The sequence below is a fragment of the Gymnoscopelus braueri genome, assembly GCF_963280865.1.
Source record: "Gymnoscopelus braueri genome assembly, chromosome: 21".
NCBI classification, from domain to species: Eukaryota; Metazoa; Chordata; class Actinopteri; order Myctophiformes; family Myctophidae; genus Gymnoscopelus; species Gymnoscopelus braueri.
Genome location: NC_137623.1, coordinates 21,098,717 through 21,125,837, shown reverse-complemented (window position 1 = coordinate 21,125,837; position 27,121 = coordinate 21,098,717). Strand labels below are relative to the sequence as shown.

General features: G+C 41.4%; 3 protein-coding genes across 3 annotated transcripts in view; 2 read left to right on the top strand and 1 right to left on the bottom strand.

Annotated features, from left to right (window-relative positions):
• The first annotated feature begins 241 nt into the window (after positions 1-241).
• Positions 242-4,291, top strand: chmp4c (charged multivesicular body protein 4C). The gene is made up of 5 exons (XM_080417663.1): positions 242-663; positions 1,488-1,665; positions 3,042-3,150; positions 3,391-3,517; positions 3,857-4,291. Exons 1-5 carry the CDS (start codon positions 414-416, stop codon positions 3,916-3,918), a joined length of 726 nt encoding a protein of 241 aa, XP_080273789.1. The 5' UTR covers positions 242-413; the 3' UTR covers positions 3,919-4,291.
• Positions 4,292-5,425: 1,134 nt separating this feature from the next.
• Positions 5,426-10,677, top strand: gimap4 (GTPase IMAP family member 4). Its single transcript, XM_080417641.1, has 4 exons — positions 5,426-5,562; positions 8,025-8,816; positions 9,123-10,135; positions 10,235-10,677. Exons 1-3 carry the CDS (start codon positions 5,532-5,534, stop codon positions 9,125-9,127), a joined length of 828 nt encoding a protein of 275 aa, XP_080273767.1. The 5' UTR covers positions 5,426-5,531; the 3' UTR covers positions 9,128-10,135; positions 10,235-10,677.
• Positions 10,678-19,594: 8,917 nt separating this feature from the next.
• The window catches only part of plxdc2b (plexin domain containing 2b), a 130,754-nt gene continuing 123,227 nt past the window's right edge, over positions 19,595-27,121 (bottom strand). The window contains exons 12-14 of the mRNA XM_080418021.1: positions 26,785-26,823; positions 21,790-21,959; positions 19,595-19,855 (exon numbers count right to left, since the gene is read on the bottom strand). Coding sequence (XP_080274147.1) covers positions 19,736-19,855; positions 21,790-21,959; positions 26,785-26,823 — 329 coding nt within the window. The 3' untranslated portion in view covers positions 19,595-19,735. The remainder of the gene's footprint in view (positions 19,856-21,789; positions 21,960-26,784; positions 26,824-27,121) is intronic.

Genomic DNA, 27,121 nt, shown 5'->3' with positions numbered 1-27,121 from the left:
GTACATTTTGAATACTGGACTTTTATTTGTAACACTGTAACAGAGTATTTCTTGTATTGGTACTTTTACTTAAGTACAAAATGTGAGTAGCCAGTAGTACTCCTTCCACCACTGCCACTGCCTGGAGTTTCAGTTTCCACTTTCCATGATATATTAGAGGGCGTTGGTCTTCAAGATACGTGGCGTGACGTCACACAGGTAGTGCGAAGGTTTCACTGGCTGGCTCTCTTTTGAACGCAGGTAGAAGCCGTTGGGCAGGAAGATCAACTCCATACTGACTTAAAAGACCAAGTTTTGACGCTGGTGCTGAACGAGGACGGTTGGCTTATCGTCTAAAAAGTAGTGTAGGCTTACCCTGTAGACCCCGGGCAGTACTGTGATTCTGTGAACCCCCCAAAAACCTACCTTTTACAATGAGCAAAATTGCTAAACTGTTCAAGGGGAGCTCCTCCAGCCATTCCAGCCCACATTCCTCCAGTCCTTCTCGGTCCTCCAAGCAGCATCGGTCGGGGGGGGACCGGCGGGCTGGACCGACCCCCCAGGAGGCCATCCACAGGCTGCGGGACACGGAGGAGATGTTGACCAAGAAGCAGGACTACCTGGAGAAGAAGATAGAACAAGAAATAACGATAGCCAAGAAGAATGGCTTGAAAAACAAACGGGGTAAGCAGGCTGTTTTGATCTTTTGCTGTGCCTGTGTGTGTGTGTGTGTGTGTGTGTGTGTGTGTGTGTGTGTGTGTGTGCTTGTTAGATTTTAAAATGTAGAGACAACAACAACAACAACAACACTGTAGGGCTGTCACGATTACAATTTTAAGCTTTAATTAAATGTCACAGAAATAATTGTGATTAACGATTTAATTGTGTTTTTGCATTGAACATTGAAACATTTAGCCTTTTAGCCTTCATAATAAAAAATTGCACAGGGCAGATAACTTAAATATATAAAGAAATTACTGACATAGTTAATGTATTTTATACTTTCAAAACATGTAATTATTTTTTTGCAGAAATAGCTGATCTACAAGCTTACTGACGCGTTGTAACTTGTAACTTGTAAATGATTAGTCTACATGAAAATGATTATGACGATTGTGTAATAATAATTGTGATTATCTCAAATAATTTGGATTAGGCGATTATATAATAACTGTGACAGGCCTACACACTACAGTACATACCAACAGCTTTATGCATATATAAGTCACCCCACATGGAGCAAGTGCAGGCTACTTAATGACAAAAATGTACCTTATTTTACAATTATTAGAACATTTAGTTACTTTGTAGATTTAGATTTAGATATTACTTATTACAAAACATGAACTAGTAAATTATTATTCTAGGTTACGCTACCCAGCAGCACATGAAGTCCAAATTCAAATCAACCCCAGTTTATTTTTCATAATCGGCTCTGTGCAATTGTTGTTTTCAAAGCCTAAAAGGCAAACAAAAATGTGTTAATGTAAATGTTTGTGCTGTTTCAGCTGCCCTGCAGGCCCTGAAGAGGAAGAAGCGCTTTGAGCAGCAGCTCACCCAGATTGACGGGACCCTCTCCACCATTGAGTTCCAGAGGGAAGCGCTGGAGAATTCCAGCACCAACACAGAGGTTCTGAAGAACATGGGCTTCGCTGCCAAGGCCATGAAGGGAGTCCACCAAAAGATGTAAGTACGGCTGGGCAATTAACCGAAAATATATATATTATATCGAAACCGATATTTAGAGACAATAACGGACTTCTTAATGAATAATCGAGAAGAAAGGTATGTTAAGCCCTGTATTTTTGTACATTGGTTGCGTGTGCAAATAGTGAAAATAGCCAATCTACAAGCTCACAACGTGTCGCGTTGTGAGCTTATAGATTATCATTCATTAATCATAATCGAGGTAAAAGTAAAAGATATTGTGATATTGATTTGAAGTCATATCGCCCAGCCTTGGGCAAGAGACATTAAAGTGTACGACTGACGTAAAATCTGTATTCTGCCACTATGTCTTTTAACCACATGAACTCTAGTCTAGTGTCCCGATTCTGGGCATGTCATGATAGGCAAAAATAGGCAACACGTTGTGAGCTTGTAGATCGGCTTGATCAGACAACTGACTTCCATTATAAAATGTTTTTGAAAATATGTTAGTAGTCTGCTGCCGACTAACAGTGTGCACGTCACGAGAATTCTGGTGCTGGTCCCAAGCTGCTACCATTACCTTCACGAGGCTACTTAACGTACAACAATATTATGTAGGGTTTACGTGGTTAATATTCGATCTAGGAATGGTGTTGTGTGCAGCATCCGTTAGTTTCTGCAACTGTGGAGTCCGTTCTGATTCACGGTTGTGACTGCTGGACGCTGACCAAGTGTATCAGAGAAGATGGCAATCAGGAGAATGACAGTAGCCGGTCACTGCCATCGACACCGGGAACTCCCTGCCAGCAAGCTTGTACTGTGGGAACCAACACACAGGCATCAATCAAAAGGACATCCCACACCTACCTACGTGGATGTGCTAAAGAAAGATGCCCGTGCAGGAAGCACAAACGAGCTGGCCAGATGTTTGGAGAATCGAGATGACAGGAGATGCTGATTGATTGATTGATTGACATTTTTATTGACAAAACACATATACATGAACATATACTGTACTAAAATAGAAACGGTAGCAAAAAAACATGAGTACTGTATGGAACCTGCTACAAACTCGACTAATTTCCCGATAACCGATTCCGATACCTACAACTTGAGTATCTGTCGATACAGAGTACCGATCCAATACCAGTGTGTAATTTAAACACATCTAGGACAGCGGTTCTCAAAGTGGGGTCCAGGTGCTTAGGGGATTCCAAATGGACCCTTATAGGTCTGTAACTCTGAGAGTGTACAAATGGAACCAAATGGACCCGTAAGGCTAAATGAAATATCCTCACGTGATAAATTACGTGGTATCGGATTGGCATAGACTGGCATACACACCGATACCAACATTTTAGGTAGTAAATTCGTTTTTTTACCACTCACTCTCTACTCTGTCTCTTTCTCAGGGACATTGATAAGATAGACTCCCTCATGCAGGATATCACAGAGCAACAGGAAGTGGCTCAGGAGATCTGTGATGCCATCTCCCGACCTTTCGGGGACACATTTGATGAGGTAATTACTTTTAAATGTATGGATCAGAATTAATCACTTCTATTTTGCCTCTTTTGTTTTTTCTTCCTGTCTTTGTAAATCCATTTGTTACCACATATGTTACTGCTATGGCACAGGTGAACTATGGCACATGTCCTTTTGCATGTCATGTCACATGCAAAAAAATCTATAATCATAGAATGCATCTTAGAATGTCATAATATTAACTCATGACTTTCTGCTTATTATTTTCTTTGTTAGGATGAGCTGTTGGCAGAGCTTGCAGAGTTGGAACAGGAGGAGTTGGAGGAGAGCATGAAGAACAGGAGCAGGCTGCCCAGTGCGCACTCCGCCAAACTCCCCTCCACACGGCCGAGTCAGCGTGCATGTAAGTATCACAACATTTCACTTTTCACCTTTGAAAAAAAAAAAGGTTAACCAATTTGAACCTCAGCATCCAAATTATGGGGGGAACATTAGCCAAACATAGCAGATCTACAATCTCGAGCTTGTAGACAAACTTTTAACAACCTTTTTATATTTTCTTATTTAGAATAGAATGCGATCTCTGACAAATGGCTAGTTACTGTTAAATGTCAACAAAATTGCCAGCCATAGTCATACCAACTTGCAACTGATTTACTACCATATTATTATGCCCAAACAATAGTAGAATAATGATGTATCAACTATATAGTTGATGTAATGGTGTCTCCTCCATTTGCAGCATCCAAGAAGAAGGTTGAAGAGGACGATGACATGCAAATGCTTGCTGCCTGGGCAACTTAAGTCCACTAATGTGAACTGATCCAGACTGATACGGCACACATTTTGTATTATTAGCTATTTTGATGGGGAATATGAAGTACTTCTTTTTTTTTTTTTTTACGTCTTTCTTTATGCACACATACTGTCATGTGTCTTGTTTATTGTTAGGGAATGCATGAAGGATTCAATAAATGGCTCTATGCTTGTATGTTATTCTGTTCTTCCCATTGTTTGTTTCATCCTCAAAGGTTACTAGCAGTCATTCTAAGTTATGAGTACATGGATATTTTAATATGATTGATGTTTGTACGGCAAGTCATGTTTAACATATGTCGGAACTGTAAATAAATGTAATATTTTGCATTTAGATGCTAATCAATAAAAAACAAAAAGCTATGTATATTTTGTATTCTGATTTGTTTATTTCTTTTCTGTTTTTCAACCCATTAAAACCGCGAAAGCGTCTGGGTCATTTTAGATTTGTGCTGCGTTGCGAGCATGTACATCTGCTACTTTTGTAAAATCTTGAAATCTTCTCTTCTGGGGTCCCTGGAACGAAACATTTTCAGACGGGGGTCCGTGGCCTAATACATAATTTTGGGGGTCCTTGGCACGAAAAAGTTTGAGAACTACTGATTTAGAAGGCATTTGTAGAATCGGCCTCAGGTCTTAATGGGTTAAAACCTTGGCATGTGCGTACTGATATGCAGAGATGTCATCTGGAGGTCTCCTGGGTAACAAGTCTTGCATCTGCTCTGCCTGTCAACAAAGTAACTAAGTACATTTACTCAAGTACTATACTTAAGTACAATTTTGAGGTATTTTTTACTTTACCGGAGTATTTCCAATTTTCAGTGCTTTTAGTTCTACTCCACTACAATTATTTGAACACTTTAGTTACTTTGTAACTAAAGTTTACCCACTTCAGCCCTATACATTTCGGCCATTTGAAAATAGCAGATCTACAACAAGCTCACAATGCGTTGTGATGCAACATATTGTGAGCTTGTAGATCTGCTATTTTCAAAAGTTTTTTTTTACATATTTTGAAAACTTGTGAAATGGGACATTCTGCATACAGTTTGATACCAATACTTTTGTACTTTTACTCAAGTAAATTCAGAATTCTGGACTTTTATTTGTAACAGAGTATTTCTACATTGCAGTATTGATACTTTTAAGTAAAGAATGTGAGTACCTTTTCCACCACTGGCTGTTAATTGTTTCCTGGTATGTAAATTTTTCCTACTGTGGCATTTTTATGGGCCATGCCATTGCTCTCGTGCCTATAAAATGTACAAAATGTACAATGAAAACACTGTCTAGTCTCTCTCTCTTATCTGTGTGTGTGTGTGTGTGTGTGTGTGTGTGTGTGTGTGTGTGTGTGTGTGTGTGTGTGTGCACACACTGTACCGTACTGTACTGTACTGTACTGTACTGCCACTGATAAAGAAACTAATCAGAGGGGAGTTTTATTTTGAAGATCAAGACAGGACGTCATATTCCCCTCAGTGACTCACTTCTCTTTAGAAACTAGAGCCGGAAGAAGTCCTTGTTGTTTCTTGCCTCGTCTCGGCCTTTTAGAATCATACAACTTGATCTTAAACAAGAATTAAAGTAGTATAAACTCAAGAATGGAGACGAAGACACCGATTGAAGCAACAGGTGAGTCCTCAAACAAACACGAAGTTATATTTATTTGACCAGTAACCATCACCAGTGTGGCGAAACATCATGGGGAGTTCACGGGATTTTACTTTGTAAGGAAGAGTCGGCTTTACCATGTTACCCGGGAATGCGACACGTTTCACACGCCAGTCCTGTGTCACTGGTTTACGTTTACAAGGCCAAAATGTCACTCAGAAAGAATAACTTTAAACGTTGACGTTCTGAACGTTGAAAACGTCCAGAAGCTCACCTTGCTCTGACTTTGGCTGGACGCTTTATGTAACTTGATCCTGACTTGTATATTATCAACAGAGGCTACACACAACACAACGCAGCCTGCTGAACGGTTCTTCTGGCTGAACCTTGTTTTATGATGTTATGCTGAAAGTTTGGGACAGGAAAGCAGTAAATCGAAAAATCCGAAATTGACAATTTTTCAGGCAGATTTTTTTTTTTTTTTACAATTACGAGGTAGAGAACACACACACACACACACACACACACACACACACACACACACACACACTCTGTCTGTCTGTCTGTCTCATAGAGTTAAAATTAAGGTCTGTCTGTCTGTCTGTCTCTCTCTCTCTCACACACACACACACACAGTCTGTGTTTGTCTCTGTGTGTGTGTGTGTGTGTGTGTGTGTGTGTGTGTGTGTGTGTGTGTCTGTCTCTCTCACATACACACAGTCTCTGTCTGTCTCTCGTCTTCTTTCAGGTTTATTGGCGGTTAGCAAACCAACTCCATTGAGAGTGGCACCCCACTTACCCCTATGATCAAAACGAGATGTTAATCATTGCATTCAACACTCAGTTGGTGGCATTACCGCCACCAACTGTATTGATATATTTCATAGTGCACTGCTGTTCAACCTACATTGTCCATATAATAAAATAATGTCCACCCAACTTCCCTTCTTCTTTTAGGACACTGTTGACCCTGTGTAATGCACGTCATACACGTCGGTTCACTCCTCTGTTGACTCATTATTACATTTCTCCTCCCCACATCTCCCACATTTCCTGACAACTCTACAGACTGCCGCAGCATGTCCATATATATGCCTGGCAACAGAAACATCTGAGAGGACCTCTCTCAAATGGCCTGACCTTATGTCACATATTTCAGCATAGATCCTTTCTGGCAGATCTCCATGAAACATGATGTACAATGACTGGCTATCATCTCTTTTCATCTCTCTGAATCATTTCAACCTCTTGACTTTGCTTACTCCCACCAGGTCGAGAAATGGGTCCAACTCCATTGAGAGTGGCACCCCACTTATCACGTCCCTTCCTATTTGATTTACCCCTAAGATCAAAACGAGATGTTAATCATTGCATTCGACACTCAATCACCGCTATGCCACTTCTAGACTATTCCACTTCCACTTCTAACTTCCTTCCAACAAACATTGCAACACTGCAGATCCTTAAATATCCCATCCGCTATTCGACCGCTCTCATTCCTACTACATGGCTTTCTTCCAACTGACTTTCATCACTTGATGAACTAGTTCCACTTCCAATCCTCCTTTTCTTTTCATTTCCACTTGAGCCCTCCTGTTTGTATTTCGCTCGCTCTCTCTGTCTGTCTGTCTGTCTGTCTGTCTGTCTCTCTGTCTCTGTCTCTGTCTCTCACACACACACACACACACACACACACACACACACACACACACACACACACACACACACACACACACACACACACACACACACACACACACACACACACACACACACACACACACACACACTGTCTCTGCCTGTCTGTCTCTCTCTCACACACACACACACACACACTGTGGGTCTCTCTCTCTCTATGGTAACAGGAAGAGTGGGCACCTCAATGTAAAATTGCATGGCTATTTTTCCCAAAATGTTCAAAAATTAAATATTTGGAAAATGTTTTTTAAGTACATGATTAGAACATGCTTGAACATTCGTCAAATAAGGCCTAATATTTCTGCTATTGCAACAAATTCACTACAAAACCTTTTTATCCAATCATAAGCAAGAGGTTGAAGGATACATTTAGGTCTGATAATGATGTGATACTTTACATGACTTCAGACCTTTTTTTTAATTTTTTTTTAACATTTTGGACAAAATAGACAATTTTAGATCAAGGTGCCCACTCTTCCTCAGTGCCCACTCTTATTGTATCCAGCTTTCTTGTTTTCTTTTTTTGTTTGTTCTTTATTTACCCAGGGTAGTAGCTGAGCATAAGTGCTCATTTCCAGCAACGCCCTGCACATAGAAACACACACAGACAGACACGCATTAAAACCTGCACATAGAAACACACACAGACAGACGCACATTAAAACCTGCACATAGAAACACACACAGACAGACACACATTAAAACCTTGGCGCTGACCAGTGAGTACAACCACATCTTCTGTGGTGACCAGTTTGTGACATTACTACCCTGATCTACCACTACAGGGACGACAGGAAATGGCATCCCCGGCCTGGAGAAGGAGAAGCGGGAGGCGGTGGCCGCGTCCAACCATCTGTCTGAGCTTCGGCTGGTGATGCTGGGCTGGAGGTGGCCAGGAAAGAGCCTGACCGGTAACACCATCCTGGGCCGCGAGGAATTCCACCTGGAGCGAGCAGCCGAGTTCTCGGTGAAGAGAGAGACCGAGGTGGCGGGGAGACGGGTGATCGTGGTGGACACGCCGGGCTGGTTCACTTCCCAGGACACACCGGCCAGCTACCAGCAGGAGATAGTGAAAGGTCCCACCATGTGTCCTCCGGGGCCCCATGCCTTTTTGCTGGTCATCCCCGTGGGCATGTTCTCGGAAGTCGACCGCGTTCGCATCGAAGAGCACGTGGGCCTGTTCGGGGAGAGCGTGTGGAGGCACACGATTGTGGTGTTCACCTGGGCAGAGGTGTTGAGGAACATTTCCATTGAAAGGTACATCCGCAGGGAGGGCAAGGACCTGCAGTGGGTGCTGGAGAAGTGTAAAAAGAGATACTTTGTCATTAATAACTGCATCTTTGGGGAGCATCCCCAGCTGGGGAGGTTAATGGAGAAAGTGGAGAAGGTGGTGGCGGAGGAGGGGGGTGTCCTCTACAGCCGAGAGGAGGTGGAGCGACAGAAGAAACCCCTGGATCAGAATCAGAATCAGAACCCGGCTCAGAACCAAGCCAGAGAGGGGCGAGAGCTTGGGGCACGCCCCAAACAGAACTCTTCTGCTGCACTGGCCCAAGCCATGGCGGTGGACCCTCCTGTCAGTGAGTGATGTATTGATCTTCTTAACTCACAAAGTTCAAGTGTGATTGCATACATTAGATTCTAGAACACATTCAGTCTATATTAGTATGATTAAAGGTAGTACTTCTAACCTGTTGATCATTATTTAAACTGCAGCAAGCGATGAATGTAATTGTATCCTGTACATTGTAACATCTTTCCCCAACTCGACAAAAAAATAAGAAGAGTACAAAAGAATCGTCTGTTATATGGCCATGACCTAAGAATTGCACTCATATCCATTGCAGATGAAGGCCCTTTAACAACAGATGTGTTTTTGATTTCAGATTAACTAGACACTCAAGCTGGCTGATGGATCCTGCAAGCTGCCACTAGGGGGGACACAGTAAATGATCTGCTTCTGACCCTAAACATGCAGATTTTACATCCTCTTGAAACAAAGCCTACTGAATATGCAAAGTATGATTGTTTATTTTGGTGGAGAAAGCATATTTTGGATTTCTTAGTGTGTGGGCATTCATTATTATGCAGTATCTTCCCTACTGGTTTGGTGTGTCTGACGTTTTTGCAGTATCACTCCATTTTTAAGTTAAAGATTTTGGCGCATCGATTTCAACAGGCCTTGCGGCCTACATTTTCATAAATGTCTGTGTGATTTTAATAGACCAAGAAAGCTGTTGGTTCGTGATGGTAATGGGATGAGACAGACTTAATTGGTTCTGTAACAAGGAAGAACATGCTGTTACTCAGGCAGCTGTGACAAATTGCAAACCCGTGATGAACAATGTCTTGTCTTTGCTGACACCCATGGAACATCTGCACTACTAAATTGTTACTGTAACGTTCAGGGGAAGATTCCCATTTATTGTGACCAAACTAAATTGTTTTTTTCTTGCTTCCCTTTACTCCCATTATAAGTGTATAATTTTAATGGTAACAGGATAGGTGGGCACCAAGGAAGAGTTGGTGTTAAATTGGCTATTTTGTCCAAAATGTTAAAAGATAAAATAATGTTTTTAAGTTAAGTATACATGATTAGAACCTGCTTAAACATTCGACAATGAAGGTCTAATATTGCTACAATTAATACACATTTCTACAAAACCATTACTTATTTTTATAATATTCGATTTTTTGGGACAAAATAGCCAATTTTACATCGTGGTGCCCAGATGTCCCTAGTGCCCACCTATCCCGTATCCGTTTTTATGCTACTGTTTTTTATTTTCCTTTTCTTGCAACAGTGCTTACTGAAAGCAGTGTTTTTCTCGACCATGAATGTCCTTTACTGCACTAGCAGTGTATATATATATATATATATGTATATATATGTATATGTGTATATATATATATATATATATATATATATATATATATATATATATATATATATATATATATATATATATATATATATATATATAATATCCTGCTACAGTGCAGCATTTTTATTTTTGTGTCTGTTTTGCTGTGTACAGTATACTGTATATATGTATACATTTATCTGACAATCATAACATGCACTATAACTGTCTTGAAATGTGGCCAGATACTGACTCTTGAATTGTACTGACGTAAAACCATAGGCCTAAAATTTAGGCCAAGTTTGGCCTATGTTATTGAAAATTGTGTATGTATGTGTTTGTACACATTGCATCTAACTTTATCCCTTATGCTGCATGTACCAGCATGTGAATCAAGTTACTTTTAAATAATTTATATGGGAAAGAGGGTGTTACAACTCCATATTTTAACCTCCATGTCCTGTTGTAGCCTAGCTACAACTCTTCAAAGTTTGTTATCAAGAAAATAATTTCTATATTTTAACAAGCACTGGTTTTGTCTTTTTTTCTATTTCATCAAAATAAATGTCTATTTTTGATTAAAGTCTAGACCTAGTTCTTTAAGTTTTTAACAGACGGTGACTTGGACTTGGACTATTTTGTGGTGTTGGCAAGGTAGAGTACCCCATTATTTGTTAACACTTTTTTCTCCCAAGAAGAAAGTAGTCGTTGCCAATTAATTGCTTCCCACCCATTTCTGTATTGCCACTGCTGTTGAACCTTACTGGTTCACCTTTACCCATACTTAAAGGTAGGGTAAGTGATATTTTTGGGTTAAAACAAAAAGTATTTTGTTAAAAGGTTAAAGCACTATATTCTGATAGTAATCATTGCTATAGAGTGTTTGTTCAGTAACAGGAGTCTCCTTGTCTCTCCAGCTCTTTAATAAACAGAAAATACATTTTCCGGTAGGGGTCAAAATCTCAGCCAATCAGGAGAAAGTACAAATTTTTAAGCTTAATTTTTATAGTGTTCCAGTTCCAATTTTGCCTGCTCATTTCTTAGTGTCATCACTTCCAATTTCACTTGTTTAATCTATATCCTGATTGAGTTCTCTATCCTGATTGGATACAATTGGAAATGAAACGAAAATGCATTTTCTGTTTTATAAAGAGCTGGAGAGACAAGGAGACTCCTTTTACTGAACAAACACTCTATAGCAATGAGTACTATCAGAATATAGAGCTATTTAAGACTACCAAAGAAAATCACTTACCCTACCTTTAACCCCTGCTGAGCGCCCCTTGCTCAATAGCTCTTGACCTAATAATCATTCATAGTAGGGGCTGTAGTTTGGCTGTGCAACTTTGACAGTGTTGTTTGTGCCACTAGATGGCAGTAAGATATCACATTTAATTTATTTCAGATAACATGCATATAATGTACAACTTGATGACTGCATGGTAGTGACCTTGCCAACAACAGACTCATTTCATTCACCATGAGATACGAAATGGCAAGGGTGTCCAACTATCACATCTACATAATGGCAAAATACATGTACGTGGTAATAATTGTTTGTGGTCCCTTTAAAGGAGTAGGTCACCCAAAAAAAGACTTATTTTCTATCACTTACACATCCCATGAAACCTTGAATTCATGGAGTTTCTTTTTTGGTTTTTGTTTCGGGATGGCTGGTCAGTAGGAGACTCAATTGAGTCTACTCCGATAGTCATCAAATTGTTGGCTCAGGAATGCGACAAAAAATCTCCATGAATTCAAGGCCTCATGGGGTGTGTAATTAATAGAAAATAAGTTGTTTTTTGGGTGAACTACTCCTTTAATTGGGAACGGGGTACCATATTTGTATTTGCCAAGCATATTCACACATAGCTGGAATTCACCCTCTGCATTTACCAACCATAACAATTATTAGGACAGTAGCGTAGCTAGGATGAGGTATTGGCTGGGCCTGGCCGATACTGTGCGGGCCACATGCAAACTCTTTTATTTGATTAATTCTTGCTCCTTTTAATTAATGCTCCTAATAGCAGTGAGTGACTACTATTTGTAACAGTGTCTGGCGAGCAGTTCAGGGACACTTCCACACAAAGCCTGGAGGAGCCGAAGATCAACTGGCGACCTCTAATTCCCAGAAGCATACATTTATACAGTTGTCTGAGTTATTGAGAGCTGCGTCACATCTCATGCAGTGATCTGCGTGTTGATTTGAAGTGGTAGGCTACAACTTTTCTACTAGAAATTTTCACTCAGCGCTTGCAGCTAAACATTTGTTATTTTTCCATTGGGCGCTTAAAGTTAAATATTTCAAAACCTCAATGGAAATGGGGCTTTACTTCATTTGCCTGTTGTAAGGACCCAGCAGTCCCATTTAAAGTAATGGAGGACCACCCATTATATATCGACAAGGTTCAGGTTCTGACCTAGCCTTTCTTCTCTTCTCCTTGACTTTTCAGTCTCCCTCGTCTCTTTCTTGTCCATGGCCTGCTGAGGTCTGCTCCATTCCTCTTTTGAAACTCGTTTACTGCTATGTCTTCTCTCCATACTGCTGACGGCTCTATCTGTGGGAATCTGCAGAGAAGCTATTTTACTCGTCGTCTACCCCCACCAACCATAAAGATTCCAATAAACCAGGGGTGGGCCCATGCACCCCTTTGCCTGGCAGTACTTTTTCATCACTGCTCTCGTTGTGGATGGATGCAGTTGATGTAAAGAAGAAATGTATATTTTTTAGGCAGAGAGTCCAGTTGTTGCATGGATGGTGGAGGGTTTCAGGTTTTAGCGTCTAAATCTAGAACGTTTTCCAGGCCAAGGACCCCCTAGCTGAGAGTGAGATGAAGCAGGGACCCCCCCCCCCCCCGCCCCACTACATAATATAAAATGGTGTTGCAGATTAAACTTCACTACATCTCAGAGGCAAATATTGTACTTTTACCACTGCAATTACTTGAAAACTTTAGTTACTAGTTACTTTGTAGATTATTATTACCACTTTAGCCTTATATATACTTCGGCTATTTTAAAATAGCAGATCTACAAGCTCACAACACGCCGCGATGCAACGCGTGGTGAGCTTGTAGATCTGCTATTTTCAAAACGTTTGTATACGTATTGAACTTGTGAAATGGGACATTGTGCATAATGACTGCTTTTACTTTTGGTACTTTAAGTATATATTTTGATGCCAATACTTTTGTACTTTTACTCAAGTAAGTTTTTAATACTGAACTTTTACTTGTAACTGAGTATTTCTAGTTTGTGGTATTGAAGAGGACAAAACAACCCTGTTGATTGCTTTCTCTCTGTGTGTAGCGATGGGCCATCTCTTACCACAGTCTCATAGGTAATGCAGACAGATTTAATTAAAGTTTCCATTGAGCTCAGCAGCAACAACACTAACAGGTACGTGTGTGTGTGTGTGTGTGTGTGTGTGTGTGTGTGTGTGTGTGTGTGTGTGTGTGTGTGTGTGTGTGTGTGTGTGTGTGTGTGTGTGTGTGTGTGTGTGTGTGTGTGTGTGTGTGTGTGTGTCTGTCTGTGAGAGCATTTCACTGTAGATGTGGGTTCTACACTTACAAACTTTGGCAGGCTACTAGTCCTACATACGTACACCTAGAAACCCCATTCAAACGTTAAAATGTTCATCTTACCGTGGACATGTTTGCCTGAAAAGTAATCTTTGAAATGTTTCATAGTTTTAGAATTGTACTCCTTTAAAAGTTCAGAGATTTATAATGGAGGCCGATGGAAGATTTTGGGACCTCAAAAAAACACTTTCACCTAGAAACTCCATTCACAGTTCAAAAATTCCACCTTACTGTGGACATGCATCCTTGAGATGTTTTACTTTGAAATTATTTGTAGTTTTTGAAATATTTAACTTTAAGCGCCCAATCAATCAATGGCAAAGTACAAACTTTGGCAGGCTACTAGTCCGGGGGCCTATTACACGAAAGGAGAATTAAATAAGCCTGGATTTAAGTCAAATCCAGGTTTGACAAAGCCTGGTTTATTCCGTTCCATAAACGCCAAGCCAGGCTGAAAAGGAGCGACTTTGTCGAGCTAGACCTTGTCAAGCCAGGGTGTGTCGAGCCAGGATGGTAAAGCCAGGCTTCACGTATTCCTATAAAAGACCATGAAAGTCGAATCCTTGAACTTGACCAATCATGGAGCCCAAAACCAGAGCGGCGCTCTTCTCTGTGGCTGAACAGCAGCACTGCAGCAGCACATGGAACAGTGGCGTTCCCAGGAATTACATTTAGGGCCTTGAGTCTTGAGTCCCAAGACTCAAGACCCAAAAGAGTCTTGAGTCAAGACAGAGGATACCGGGGAGACATCAAATTTCTCTTTTGGGTCTTGAGTCTTGGGACTTAAGACCCAAAAGAGAAATTTGATGTCTCCCCGGGATCCTCGGTCTTGACTCAAGACCCAAAAGAGAAATTTGATGTCTCCCCGGAATCATACGAGGAAGTAAAATGTATAATAAGCAAGAAAGGAAACATGGCCGCAATAAATAGATCCAGGGAGAAAGCGTGGTAAAGTATTACGGACAAATTAAATGCACAAGTCGTCCAAAAATATATCCAATTTATATATATAGTCCATAAATATATAATTCTGTTAGGCTTAAACATGAGGAGTTTAAGTGAATATCGCCTACTAATCTACAATGCTATTATATGCGCCATGCATGCAATGTTGAGATTACATGGAATCTATCTATGTATATATCTGCAGTGCCGTCCAAGGGAGTAACGGGGGTCCCCGGGGGGTCGCCGTTACCTGCGGCGGTAAGGGGGGGGGGGTCCCCGTTGCGGTAACGGGGTCGCCGTTACCCGCGACGGTAAACTTAGCCAGGGTGAACTGGCTAAACTAATCTGGCAAGATAATTCAGTTTTCATGAAACTCATTCGTCGCAAATCCTGGCTAAATTAAGCCAGGATAGGTGTTAAATCCAGGCTTAACCCCTAATTCTGCTTTCGTGAAATAGGGCCCTACATACTTACACCTAGAAACCCCATTCAAACTTTAAAATGTTCATCTTACTGTGGACATGATTGCCTGAAAACGAATCTTTGAAATGCATCCTTGAGATGTTTTACTTTGAAATGATTTGTAGTTTTTGAAATATTTAACTTTAAGCGCCCAATGCATTGTCAATGGCAAAGTACAAACTTTGGCAGGCTACTACATACTACATACTTACACCTAGAACCCCCATTCAAACTTTAAAATTTTCATCTTACACTGGACAGGTTTGCCTGAAAAGGAATCTTTGAAATGTTTCATAGTTTTAGAATTGTACTCCTTTAAAAGTTCAGAGATTTATAATGGAGGCCGATGGAAGATTTTGGGACCTCAAAAAAACACTTTCACCTAGAAACTCCATTCACACTTTTTATAATTCAGCTTACTGTGGAAACAAATGCTTGAACTTTTTACTTTGAAATGTTTTGTTGTTTTTGAGATATTTAACTTCTAAAACGTACATCTGAAAACTTTGGCACCTTGCTGTTCCTTCATACTTATTACGTATTATGTGTGTGAAATGCATAGTTTTCTATGCATTTCGGGGGTTTTGGGGGGTTTGACCCCCAAAATGAATATTCGGCCGAGCAGGATAGGTGTCCCTTATTTTAATCTCTGGGAGTTGGCAACCCTAACCTTGCCATACCTTAGCTTTTGGTGAACTGATGCCAAAAAGACAGTTTGCTGCCCTGCCACAACAACTAGTGGTTTCCTGAAGGAGCATAACTATTAGTTAGTGTGAGGTTTAGTTCTGAGGGAACATATTAGGGCTGAGGGACAGTAGGTAAACTCTCCTAGCACATTGACAAGCAAGAAGCACCACAACAAGTGTACTATAGAGAAATAATCGTACAGGGCATTGTTTAAACAACATTCTTTATTATTTCAAATGTAATCAAAATGACAGTAGTTACATAAAGTACAGACAGCTATGGTACTGTGTGATTCTCATCGTGTCCTAAGGAGTGTCGTGATAACGGTCAGAGCAAAACTAGGTCACAGTTAAAAGAAAGTCGAATTCTTCTCACCTCATATTAAACTCTGGTAATCAACGCAGAGGGAAACCATGTACCTGTAGGATCAATCAGTTTATTTCGATGTGTAAATCAGAGAAAATGAAACAGCACACCACAGTAACCTATCTCAACGACAGCAAAACATTGCTTTTCTTCATCCAGAAAGAAAAATGTTGAGAGAGCGGAGTAAAGCGATCAATCAAGTCCAGTGAAGCAATTCGTTACTGCACTTTTCGTTACAAGCCTCTGGATTGTGATATTTCTTTCACGCTCAAACTGTCTAGGCTTTGCAGATGGGCCTATGTTATCACCAACACCAACGAATCCAACAGTTCTCCACCCCCCCCCCCGCCTGCTTTTGACAGTTAAAAAAAGAATGTGCTTGCAAAGAACAGTTTGTCATGGAAAATAATGTAAAAAAAATAAAAAATTAAAATCTATTGGCATATGCATTGCTCTCATGCAGAGGATCTGGAAGTCTAGCTTAAGAGTCCGGTGATTGAACCTTGAAAAATGGGACATTGTCAATGACCATCACCATAATGACACAGCAGCGATTTTACTCTTATGTCTCCCGAGTATGGTGTAAGAGCAAAATGGCAGCCATGTGAATATGGTCAATCCGGGTGGTGCTGGGTGTACCTTTCAAAATAGCAGATGAGTCATAAATCCTCCACAGTTGAACAAATATATTTCTGGGTTGACTGTTTGTAGTGACAGTGCAACTGGAGGATGCAGTGTTATTGTCTGCCATTATGGTCAAAGATATGGAAACTGCTACATTCTGGATTGTGGTACAGTAGAGCTTTGACAGCATCCAAAATGGGTGCACATACACTGTGTACAGGGGGTGCTCAGTCTGCGAAGGTCGAGGTAAATACAGTAGTTTAAGTTACAGATAACTCAGATGTTGAGATTAGTCTTTGGTCTCAATACAAGGGCAAACAAAAGGGTTAATGGTGAATCCAGATGAGTGTGATTGTTATGTGTTTGTTATGTACTATTAGATGTAAAACTGCATTGGTTTAATATTGCACTTTTGACTTTATTCTTCAGGAGAATTCTAGGACACCACAAATGCTTCTTAAATCGGTCTGTTGTCACTGGTGTCAAACACTTATTTTGTTTGCATGGAAATATTTACCAACAGAAATTAGATTTTGACTTAATCAGTTCAAAAGCCATTAGCAACAGCAATGACTGCAAACACATTCACATTAGAGTAAGAAAAGTAGAGGAAAAAAAAGGCCACTCATAAAAAATTAAAATACATTTCCAATATCATCATACAGGTCAGTATGCTTTGTTTGTCATCAGTTAACTGTATATGCAAATGTTTTGGCAAGGGTCCTTTATATACATTATTAAAACTGTTAAAACGGCATTGGATGAGCCAATCACCACCATACTGGCTGGCTGCAGGTCATATTGAAATAAGAAACCACACTGTTGTTCATCCAAAAGGAAAGTCAAGGAAATCTCCAACCAGGCGGAAGTGTATACTGTGGCCTACACAAGATGTGTCTGTTGAGTGAGAATTAAGTACACAGAGCCAGCTCAAACATCATACCCTGCAAGCAGGTAGGATTCCAATCACTAAAGTAAACACACACACACACACACACACACACTCTCTCACATACACAGATACGCACACACGCACGTGTATGTACACGCATGCGTACACATGCACATCATGCACATACACAAAAAAAATAACTGAAAATCAGTAACTCATATTAGTGCACACATTCAACCAAGCATACACACTCACAAGCGCCTGTCTTGTAATTTTGCATTAGTACCACATGTTGAAATAAAAAGAAAAAAGAAAGAAAAAAACTGCATGGAAAACATTAACTTGTGCAAACTCTAGTCAAGGGCAAAATGGCACGGCAACGTAAAAAAAAAGAAAAGAAAAAAGGACAATGGCATCGATAGCATAAGCAACCAGTCAAATGACCAATCGAACAAATAGAAGATTAGAAGAATGTAGAATGTGCCCGTCACCCATCCAAAGAATAGCAATATATTCCTATTAAAAAACAAACAAATATTCTGATTCATTGTCAGATGGAAGAAAAAAACCCATCAAGGAAACCAACCTAACGTCATCATGAACTTCATGAATAAACATCGATGTTGCCTGTCCTGCGGGACAGTGGCAGGAGTTTAGGGATGGGACGATATGAAGATTACATGTCACGATTATTGTGACAAAATATTTGCGATTAACAATATTATCATGCTTAAAACTCTTAAAATGCCACTTTTGTTAACCACTTGGAACCCCTAGCATCCCTATTCTGAGGGGAACGTTCAACAAAAATAGCCGATCTACAAGCTCACAACGCGTTGCAATGCGTTGTGAGCCATTAGATTGCAGAGTCAAATAAGAGCGTACCAAATGTGCTCTTTACAGGTCAGTTTCATCAAGTTTGATCAATAGAGGGTTTAAGTGGTACTGAATTTTCAGCTCAACAAAAGCTAATTCATCCTAGAATATGACGGAGGACAATTTCACGATAAATCTTTTTTTTTGCGATAGGATTATTGTGAGCGTTTCTTTATCACGATAAACGATAATAACGATTATCGTCCCATCCCTACAGGAGTTCATATCACACAAGGCCCTGGTGCGGAGTCAGAAAGCCCTACCACCACTCTTAAGGGTGATTGATTCACATACTTAAGTTGCTCGCCAGTCTGAAAATAGCCAATGTAGAAGCTCAGAACACGTCATGAAACGCTGTGAGCTTGTAGATGTGCAATTTTCGGTGCGAGACACAGCACTCAACCGAGTACAAATCTGGCATAAATGATACAGAAAGCACCCCCCCCGCCCCCCCCAAAAAAAAGGCAAACCATGAGCAAAAACCTGATGGATATATATAAAGGCCTATATAACCCCACCAACGATGAAGGTGAAATCTCTGTTCACATACTTTGTTATTATTTCTGAAAATATATATTGTATAATTCATCCTGCTGTCACCTCAAGTACACCAGTATAAGTCTAGGCAGTCAGTCACGCGTGTACAACCACTCCATATAGCAACATGGCGGGGTAGTCTTACATACTCTTTTATTAACTGGGTTTGGTGACCCCGATGCTATTTTCTTCCTCTGTCCCATGACGAGTCAGTCACTCGCCAACAGGAAGCTCTCTTAGAAGAACCTGGGCAATGATCTGACCAGGGATCCTGTTTCTTGTTTTTTCGTCCTTCTTTTGGGGTGTTCCTATGGCACAGCAGCTCCTCCGGCATCGACCTCCCCGTCCCGTTCCTCGGGCTCATCCGGATCGGATCGTGTCAGATCTCAGGCCGTCCTGGTACAGTCTCAAGTCTACAAGTCACTGAAGGACCAACCAGAGGTCAACTCTGACAACATCCACATCTCATTAGTCTCTCTCTCTCTCTGTACAGTGAGTTTTTCCCCACTGGTAAGTGGCAGCGGGCAGGTCCTGGGAGGTCAGTTTTCTGGTGAGAGGAGGAGGAAGAGGAGGAGGTGACGTCGGAGGAGGAGGCGGGTGGCTATGGCGCGGGGTTGCGGGCGGGTGTGTCGGGGAGGGGGACGTTGAGGCCCCCTCCTCTCTCAGCACTGCTCGGACTCGATGAATCCCTCTTTCTCCTGACCCACCGGCTCCACCTCCGCGTAGGCCGGGTGACCCGACCCCCGGCGGAACTTCATGGCCGGCCACCTGCTGGGACGCCTCTGGAACAGAGGGAGAGCAGAGGACATGGCGTGAGGTTAAAAGGCATGGGATGAGCAGGCTAAAGGACATGGCCAAAGGTCAAAGTCCTGAAGGCCATCTTTGCCCCTGAGCATATTAGCAGTATTGGAGGCACTGCATGGAAGATTACCTATGAGATGAGGTGCTTCATTGTGTGTGCGTGCGTGCGTGCGTGCGTGCGTGCGTGCGTGCGTGCGTGCGTGCGTGCGTGCGTGCGTGCGTGCGTGCGTGCGTGCGTGCGTGCGTGTGTGTGTGTGTGTTTTACATCAAAGGACATCACTTTGAGGACATCAAAGTTTTAGGACGGTCATTTTTGTGATTTTTAAAGTCTGAGCTTAATTGCGTGCTGTTAAGCTCTCCAGCTATTAACACATTGAATGCCAATCGCGTAGATCTACGCGAACCTATTTAAAGCCGCAGCGTGCCAGTCGCGTAGATCTACGCGAACCGCCGATTCCCATGTTAATCGCCCAAGGTGCACTTTCCGAATTTTTTTGATCCATTTCCGTTTCCGGTTTTCGGTCGGAAACGGAATTATTCGGGTTCCGGTTTTTTCGATCGTATCCGCTTCCTGTCTGGGATCCTGTTTAAAACTCGATTTTCTCGGTTTGTTGTTTTTCTCCTCGCTGATCACTGTTTAGCGTGTATCGGCTGTAGCTTCAAGATGGCGGCTCGCATTTGGAAACTGTTTTCGCTGGACGTTTCTCACGGATCCGCTGTGTGTTTAGAACCAAATGAACGCGCACTTTTAACTTATTTAGCGAGGTCTGTGGCGACATGATAAAAACAAAAAAACAACAATAAAACGCTGGCACTGGTGAGTACATTATGAGATTAAACTCTGGCATGGAATGTGTTAAAGAGCTGGAGAGACTGCTACTGAACAAACACTCCACAGCAATGATTACTATCAGAATATATTATAATATAATAGATTTAACCTTTGTAACAAAAATATCACTCACCCTGCCTTTAAGATTACATTATTAGATTAATGCCCTGAGGCAGGCAAAATGTGCCTCTGGGTGATACTGAGCTTATAGTATAATTTAATGCTGATAATGAAGCCAATCTTAAAGATTTTCGGCTGTTTGAACATCAATCAGCCTGTTGCACTCAATCAAACAAAACCTATTCACCTTCAAGCTGTTCAACAAAGCCTATACGTGCATTGTGTTATATTATATATCGCTCCTCTGTGAAACTTAGCTTGCATATTTCATGAGTCAGGACTATCCGGGGTGAAATAAAGTGATGTCCAGAAAGTATTCCTTCTGCGTATTTTGTTTCCTTTTCATTTGGTCTGCCAGACACTGGGTCTGTCATCTGTCATCCAGTGAAGTCTGTTTTCTTATTCAGTGTTGAATTATGTGCATCTGCTTTGCAGCACAAATTGACCTTGCATTGTTCCAAGTGGCTTAAAAAACGGGCATTCTCAGTAAAACTACAGTGATACACCTAGGCCTGTCACAATTATTACATAATCGCCTAATCGCAATTATTTAAGATAGTCGCAATTATTTAGCATAATCGTCATAATTGTTTACATGTTGAAAAATGTACATACATTTTCAAACATTTTCCAAAAATAGCAGAAATAGCTGATCTACAAGCTTACAACATGTCACAAACTATATTTTACATTTTCTTTTACATAATTTCTTTGTATATTTAAGTTATTTGTCACATCTGACCTGTGCATTTTTTGTTTACGAAGCCTAAAAGGCAAACAGAAATACAATTTGTATCCATAATTATGTTCCAATGTTCAATAACAAAAACGCAATTAAATCGTTAATCGCAATTAACCACTTAAACGCTAGCATCGGTATTGTGGCGAAAGCTTTCCCCACAATAACAGAAAACATAAAAAACACTAGTATTGAGCCCTACATACTCCCCCTCCCCCACTCACCTCGATGAGGAAGAGACTGGCTGCGGAGGTGGGGTGGTGGTAGATGTAGACGGTGATCAGAACGCCAGCGACCATGATGAGCATCACCAGCAGGATGCCCAGGATCAGGCCCGTGTGCAGAGGGTGTGCAGAGCCCGTGGTCCTCTCCGCAGCGCTGTCCGCTGGCATGGCTGGAAGGACAGAGAGAGAGACAAAAGAGGCCTGGTGTCGTAAAAACTTTGCGAGAGGCAGCCGCGCCAACACACAGGCACACACGTGTGTGTGGTGTGCACACCAGTGGTGGAAAGTAATAACTAAGTTCATTTTCTTAAGTACAATGCTGAGGTACTTTTACTTTACCGGAGTATTTCCAATTTTCTTTACTTTTACTTCTACTCCACTACATCTCCGAGGCAAATATTGTACTTCTACTCCACTACAATTGTTTGAAAACTTTAGTTAGTAGTTACTTTGTATTACAAAACATACATTAACTTCTTCAGCCCTATTTAAACATTGGCTATTTGAAAATAGCCGATCGCATTGTGAGCTTGTAGATCTGCCATTTTCAAAAGATTTTTTTACATTTTGAATACTTGAAATGGGACATTTCTGAATAATGACTACTTTTACTTTTAGTACTTTAAGTACATTTTCATGCCAATACTTTTGTACTTTTATTCAAGTACATTTTGAATACCAGACTTTTACTTGTAACAGAGTATTTTTACATTGTGGTATTGATCATTTTACCTAAGTAGAACATGTGAGTACTTCTTCCATCACTGGTGCACACACAGGGGCATGCGATAACAATACAATCATTCTTCCACATTCTTTATTGCAATTCCTCTAATGGCCATTAGAGGACACTCATTGGTCATCAAGTCTTTTTTACTCCACTCAAAGCTATACCATAAACAAGTCCGATACTGGACATCAGAATCTAATTTTGGCAAAATTGTCACCTCACTGGAAGCAGACAGGGGCATTGTTTAGTTCTACAGAATTAATAATTTCCATGTTCAATGTAAGCAACCATGATTGAAACTAGTCAAGCTTGGGTCCATTTTGAGTAGAAACAAAGCAGCATTATAGGACAAGCAGGGGGGACATCATTGCTGCAGGAGAAAGAGCATTTCAGGAGTCAGGTTTTGAGCTGGCTCTTTAGCAGAAGGGAGGTGTCTTCTAACATTCAATTGTAACTATAGTATGTAGGTTGTTTAGCAATGCATGGCAAGTCCTCACTCCCCTCCAGCAAAAAGATAATCCCAAATCAAGGTTAGCAGTGAATGGTCTTGACAGGAGAAGGAGGAAACGGATATGTGAGTGCTGCTGATACAGCCTGCTATCAGAGCCCACAGCTTCGGTCACTGAGGTCCAGACCGATAAGGCCGTGTAATGACTGCATAATACTGGCTGCCCTACAGAGAGCCTTGGAAAGGATCCGTTATCATTAGAGCACCTTGTTGCTTTGGGGTCATAGAAATGTTATGTGATCTGAGCAGGCTTATTCAGTATTTGTTTACAGGATTCCACAGGTCTTCTTCCCATACACACCAACACAACTTTCTTGCAATAGCAACACAATTTCCCACAGCAAAACGTGGAAGAAAAACATTGTATAAAACCATTTATTCTAAACAAGCAAATACACAATGATGATCACAAGAGCGGCACTGATCAGTAGCATCATACAGAGGGAGCTGATGAAAAGAAAACAAACAGCAAGGATTCTGGCCTCGTAGCCGCTCTCCCACAGATTTACAACGCGTTGAACAGCAGCTGCTGATCTTTTTATTGTGTTGCAGATTTCTTTATTATCCTCATATGCCCCACCCCCAATGAACACTCCCACAACCCAGGCTCTTGCTCTGGGCTCCTAACCCTAACCCAAGCTTTAATTAGTAGCTGCCACAGTGCACCCACCACCAGTCAACCAGCCTCTCTCCCCTGGCTCTCTGCTGTATTGATTTCCGACATACAGAATAACAAGGGTGGTTCAGAGTGCTAATCAAACCCGTCCACTGTGTGTGTGTGTGTGTGTGCAATCATTGTTGATGTCTGGTGGTCTCTACATCATATTAGCCATTATCTGATTTCAGAAACTGTACTGTAGATTCAAAACAGTACACCTCATTGATGAATTCAATTGTTGTGCTTCCATTGTATAATTACACATTACAATGTGTTTGAAGTGGAACTCCCCATTAGAATGGGAGAATTTGAGGGTGAATCTTGTTCATAATCATTGCCAACCATGTTATTAAAGCAAAAGTGCATTCGAGGCCATATATCATAATTATGACATGCCCATGCTCTATTTGCCCTGGGTGAGGTGGTGATAAATAGATCTCACCAAGTTAAAGGTAGGGTAAGTGATTTACTTTGGTTAAAATAAGTGTTAATTAGCTCTATATGCTGATAGTACTCATTGCTATAGAGTGTTTGTTCAGTAAAATGAGTCTCCATGTCTCTCCAGCTCTTTATTAAACAGAAAATGCATTTTCAGTACTCTTTCCTGATCGGCTTAAATCTTGTCACCTACCTGAAAATGTACGTACATTCTGTTTACTAAAGAGCTGGAGAGACTCCTGTGACCGAACAAACGCTCTGTAGCAATGATTACTATCATAATTACTATACCATAATATAGCTGAACAGCCTTTTCCACAGTACACAAAGTAGTCAGTAAGTGTTATTTGTGTAAGGCTTAGTTAGGCACTTAGTGCAACCCTCTTTCTGAAACCCTACTGTTCAGAGAACAGTTGGAAATTATTTTGACATTTTCCCAGGTTATTCTAATATCAACAAATGAACATTGCACCGACCGAGAGTGCTTCATTTTTCCTGCTCGCCGTTTGAAAGGCAATTTGTCAGTGACTCTCCAAGGGAGGGTTTTGGGGTCCAAGACCCTACGTCTTGGTCAGCTGGAAGCCCAAAACGAAATGGCAGGCTGTTAGTCTGAGGTGCTAGCAGGTCAGCAGCAGGGGCAACGCTGTTGAGCTGGAGAGATGGAGAGCCAAGGACAAAATCAACAGCGTATAGAAGCCAGAGGCTAGCAGACACAGTTCTGCTCAGACCCCCTGACTGACAAGTTTCATCTGGAGTCATCTGCAGAGAGTTTGGGGGAGGGGAGGGGGGGGGCTGTGTAGCTGGAGGGAGATTTAGCAAGGGGATGGTGAATGGTACATTTAAGCCATTTGGGCAGTGGAGACATGGGTGTGGATGCATCCAAATAGTATTCACATTGGGTCATAGTGAGCTTTTGAAACATGCCAGCAGCCTCAAGTCACGTGGTCTAAAGTATTGACAACATTCTCACTGCATGAGTTCTGGATTGTGGGTGGGTTCTTCGATCCTTATAGCAAGCACGATAATGTCAAAGTATAAGGGCAACCCAGTAGCCAAGTGGTTAGAGTGCTTAGTGTACCACTAAAATACTCGGATCAGTGAGTCTTCGGTTCGATGCCTGGCTGGCTGGACCATTTGCTGTATGTCACGTACTCTCTCCACTATCACTATCAAATAAAGACTTGTCATAAATACAGATGCCCCGAAATAACTTTAAAAAATAATAATGTCAAAGTAGGGAAACAATAGAATACAATTTCAATAGGAAATAGCCTCCGATGCTGTCCATTAGCTTTCATAAATAATAACCGAGAGATTAAGCCAAGACTAATGGAACAGGAGTCCCGTCAGACATTAGATATGTGGAGCGATTCATAATTCAGTCTCCTCTCTGTAATTGCCTGAGCATTATCGTCTCTGTCGGGTGGAATATATATATGTCCAAAACTGTTACTTTTCAGGATTCAAATTCAAGAATAGCAAAAGTAGCAGATCTGCTACCTTTGAGTGACGCTGTAGAATGATCAAGTTAGTTTACAAAAAAAACACAAAAAAGTTATAATCTGGAAATAAGAGGTTTCTGCCCGACAGCAACGATATTCTAGCCTGGTAAACCCCCCTCCCTCCGGAAATCTCATTTGCATTTGATTTCAGGAAGGAGTCTGGGATTGCTCAGGGAGTAAAGCTGCCCGGTCCGCTGTGTGTTAGAACCAATCAGCGGCTGCTAGGGGCGGGGCAAGTCAACGTTCCCTTACTGTACCTGTACTCTGAAACCCTTTTCCCCCACAGTGATTGATTATTATAGAGCAGGGAGATGTAAATGGTCTGCGGCATTTCTATAAATGTTCTCTGCATTTCTATAGCACATTCATCCAAGGCACTTTACAATGTGTGTTACATTCACACACCAAGCAGAGGCGACCATGCGAAGCGCCAACCTGCTCACCGGGAGCAGTCAGCGGGTTCAGCGTCTTGCTCAAGGACACGTCGACATGAAGCCAGCGGACTCTCTGTTTTCCTGGTGTTTCGACCAGGTGGGCGTGGCTTTGAGGTTAGGTTTAGGCATAGTTTTAGTGAGGTTAGGGTTAGGGATAGGCAGTGAACCACGCCCCACCTGGACGAAACACCAAAGAAAGAGGGAGTCCCGTGAAGCCAGGAGGAGCCATGGGTTCGAACCAGGAACCTTCCGTTTCCCAGATGAGCTCTCACAGGGCGGCCATAGCTGAGTGATTAGTGAGCAAGCCTGGGGAAGGCAGAGGCCCTGGTTGTCCCCGGTTTCATTCCAGGCCAGGCCAGCAATGTGTCGATGTGTGTCCCTGAGCAAGACTCTTAACCCCTAATTGCTCCTCGAGCGCCGTAGAATGGTGCTCACTGCTCCTCCTAGTAGCAGAGTAGTATGGGTAAACGCAGAGGACAAATTTCACGTACTATGTGTGTCAGTGACACTTAAAATCCTGAGCCACTTCCATAAGATACTTAAATCAGCTTCAAGATCAAGTGCCTCAACTGTTGAAGCGGAGGTATCCCCATTTTATGGAAGTACACAGCAGGAGGCAGCAGAAGAAAATCAACAAAAAGTAAGTAGAGCAAATTCAAATGCATGAGCACATGTTTCAGCACACCACCAGTCACAGTACGGTTCAGAGCAGTGAAGAAGCCTACCTCCGTTGTCTTTGAGATGCAGCGCAATCTTGGTGTCGTCTGTGAAGAAAAGAGAGAGAAATGCAGAGAGAGAAACACAAGAGAAAGAGAGTTAAATAGGAAAAAAATTAGAGATTGTCAAAGCAAAATATTTTTTCTCTTTAAGATTTTGTGTTTGGCTTGCGAAACAGAGAGCTTGCCAAAATCAGCAACTCCCCAATGAGGGAGTAAAATATGCAATATTTTCACCGCAAGCTTCTCTCATTAATGGATTATCTTTCAAAATGAACTGTACATGGTTGATTAAAAATTAATGTTCCAAATATAATGGTAGAGCATGCATTATTCAACATTATAA

What these genes read in the sequence shown, in the direction of transcription:
- chmp4c (XM_080417663.1), top strand. Translation starts at nt 414, where the DNA reads ATGAGCAAAATTGCTAAACTGTTCAAGGGGAGCTCCTCCAGCCATTCC. An exon ending in AAGGGAGTCCACCAAAAGAT is followed by an intron (nt 1,666 to 3,041) that starts GTAAGTACGGCT and finishes TCTCTTTCTCAG; the next exon opens with GGACATTGATAAGATAGACT. An exon ending in TCGGGGACACATTTGATGAG is followed by an intron (nt 3,151 to 3,390) that starts GTAATTACTTTT and finishes TTTCTTTGTTAG; the next exon opens with GATGAGCTGTTGGCAGAGCT.
- gimap4 (XM_080417641.1), top strand. Translation starts at nt 5,532, where the DNA reads ATGGAGACGAAGACACCGATTGAAGCAACAG. An exon ending in GACACCGATTGAAGCAACAG is followed by an intron (nt 5,563 to 8,024) that starts GTGAGTCCTCAA and finishes CTACCACTACAG; the next exon opens with GGACGACAGGAAATGGCATC.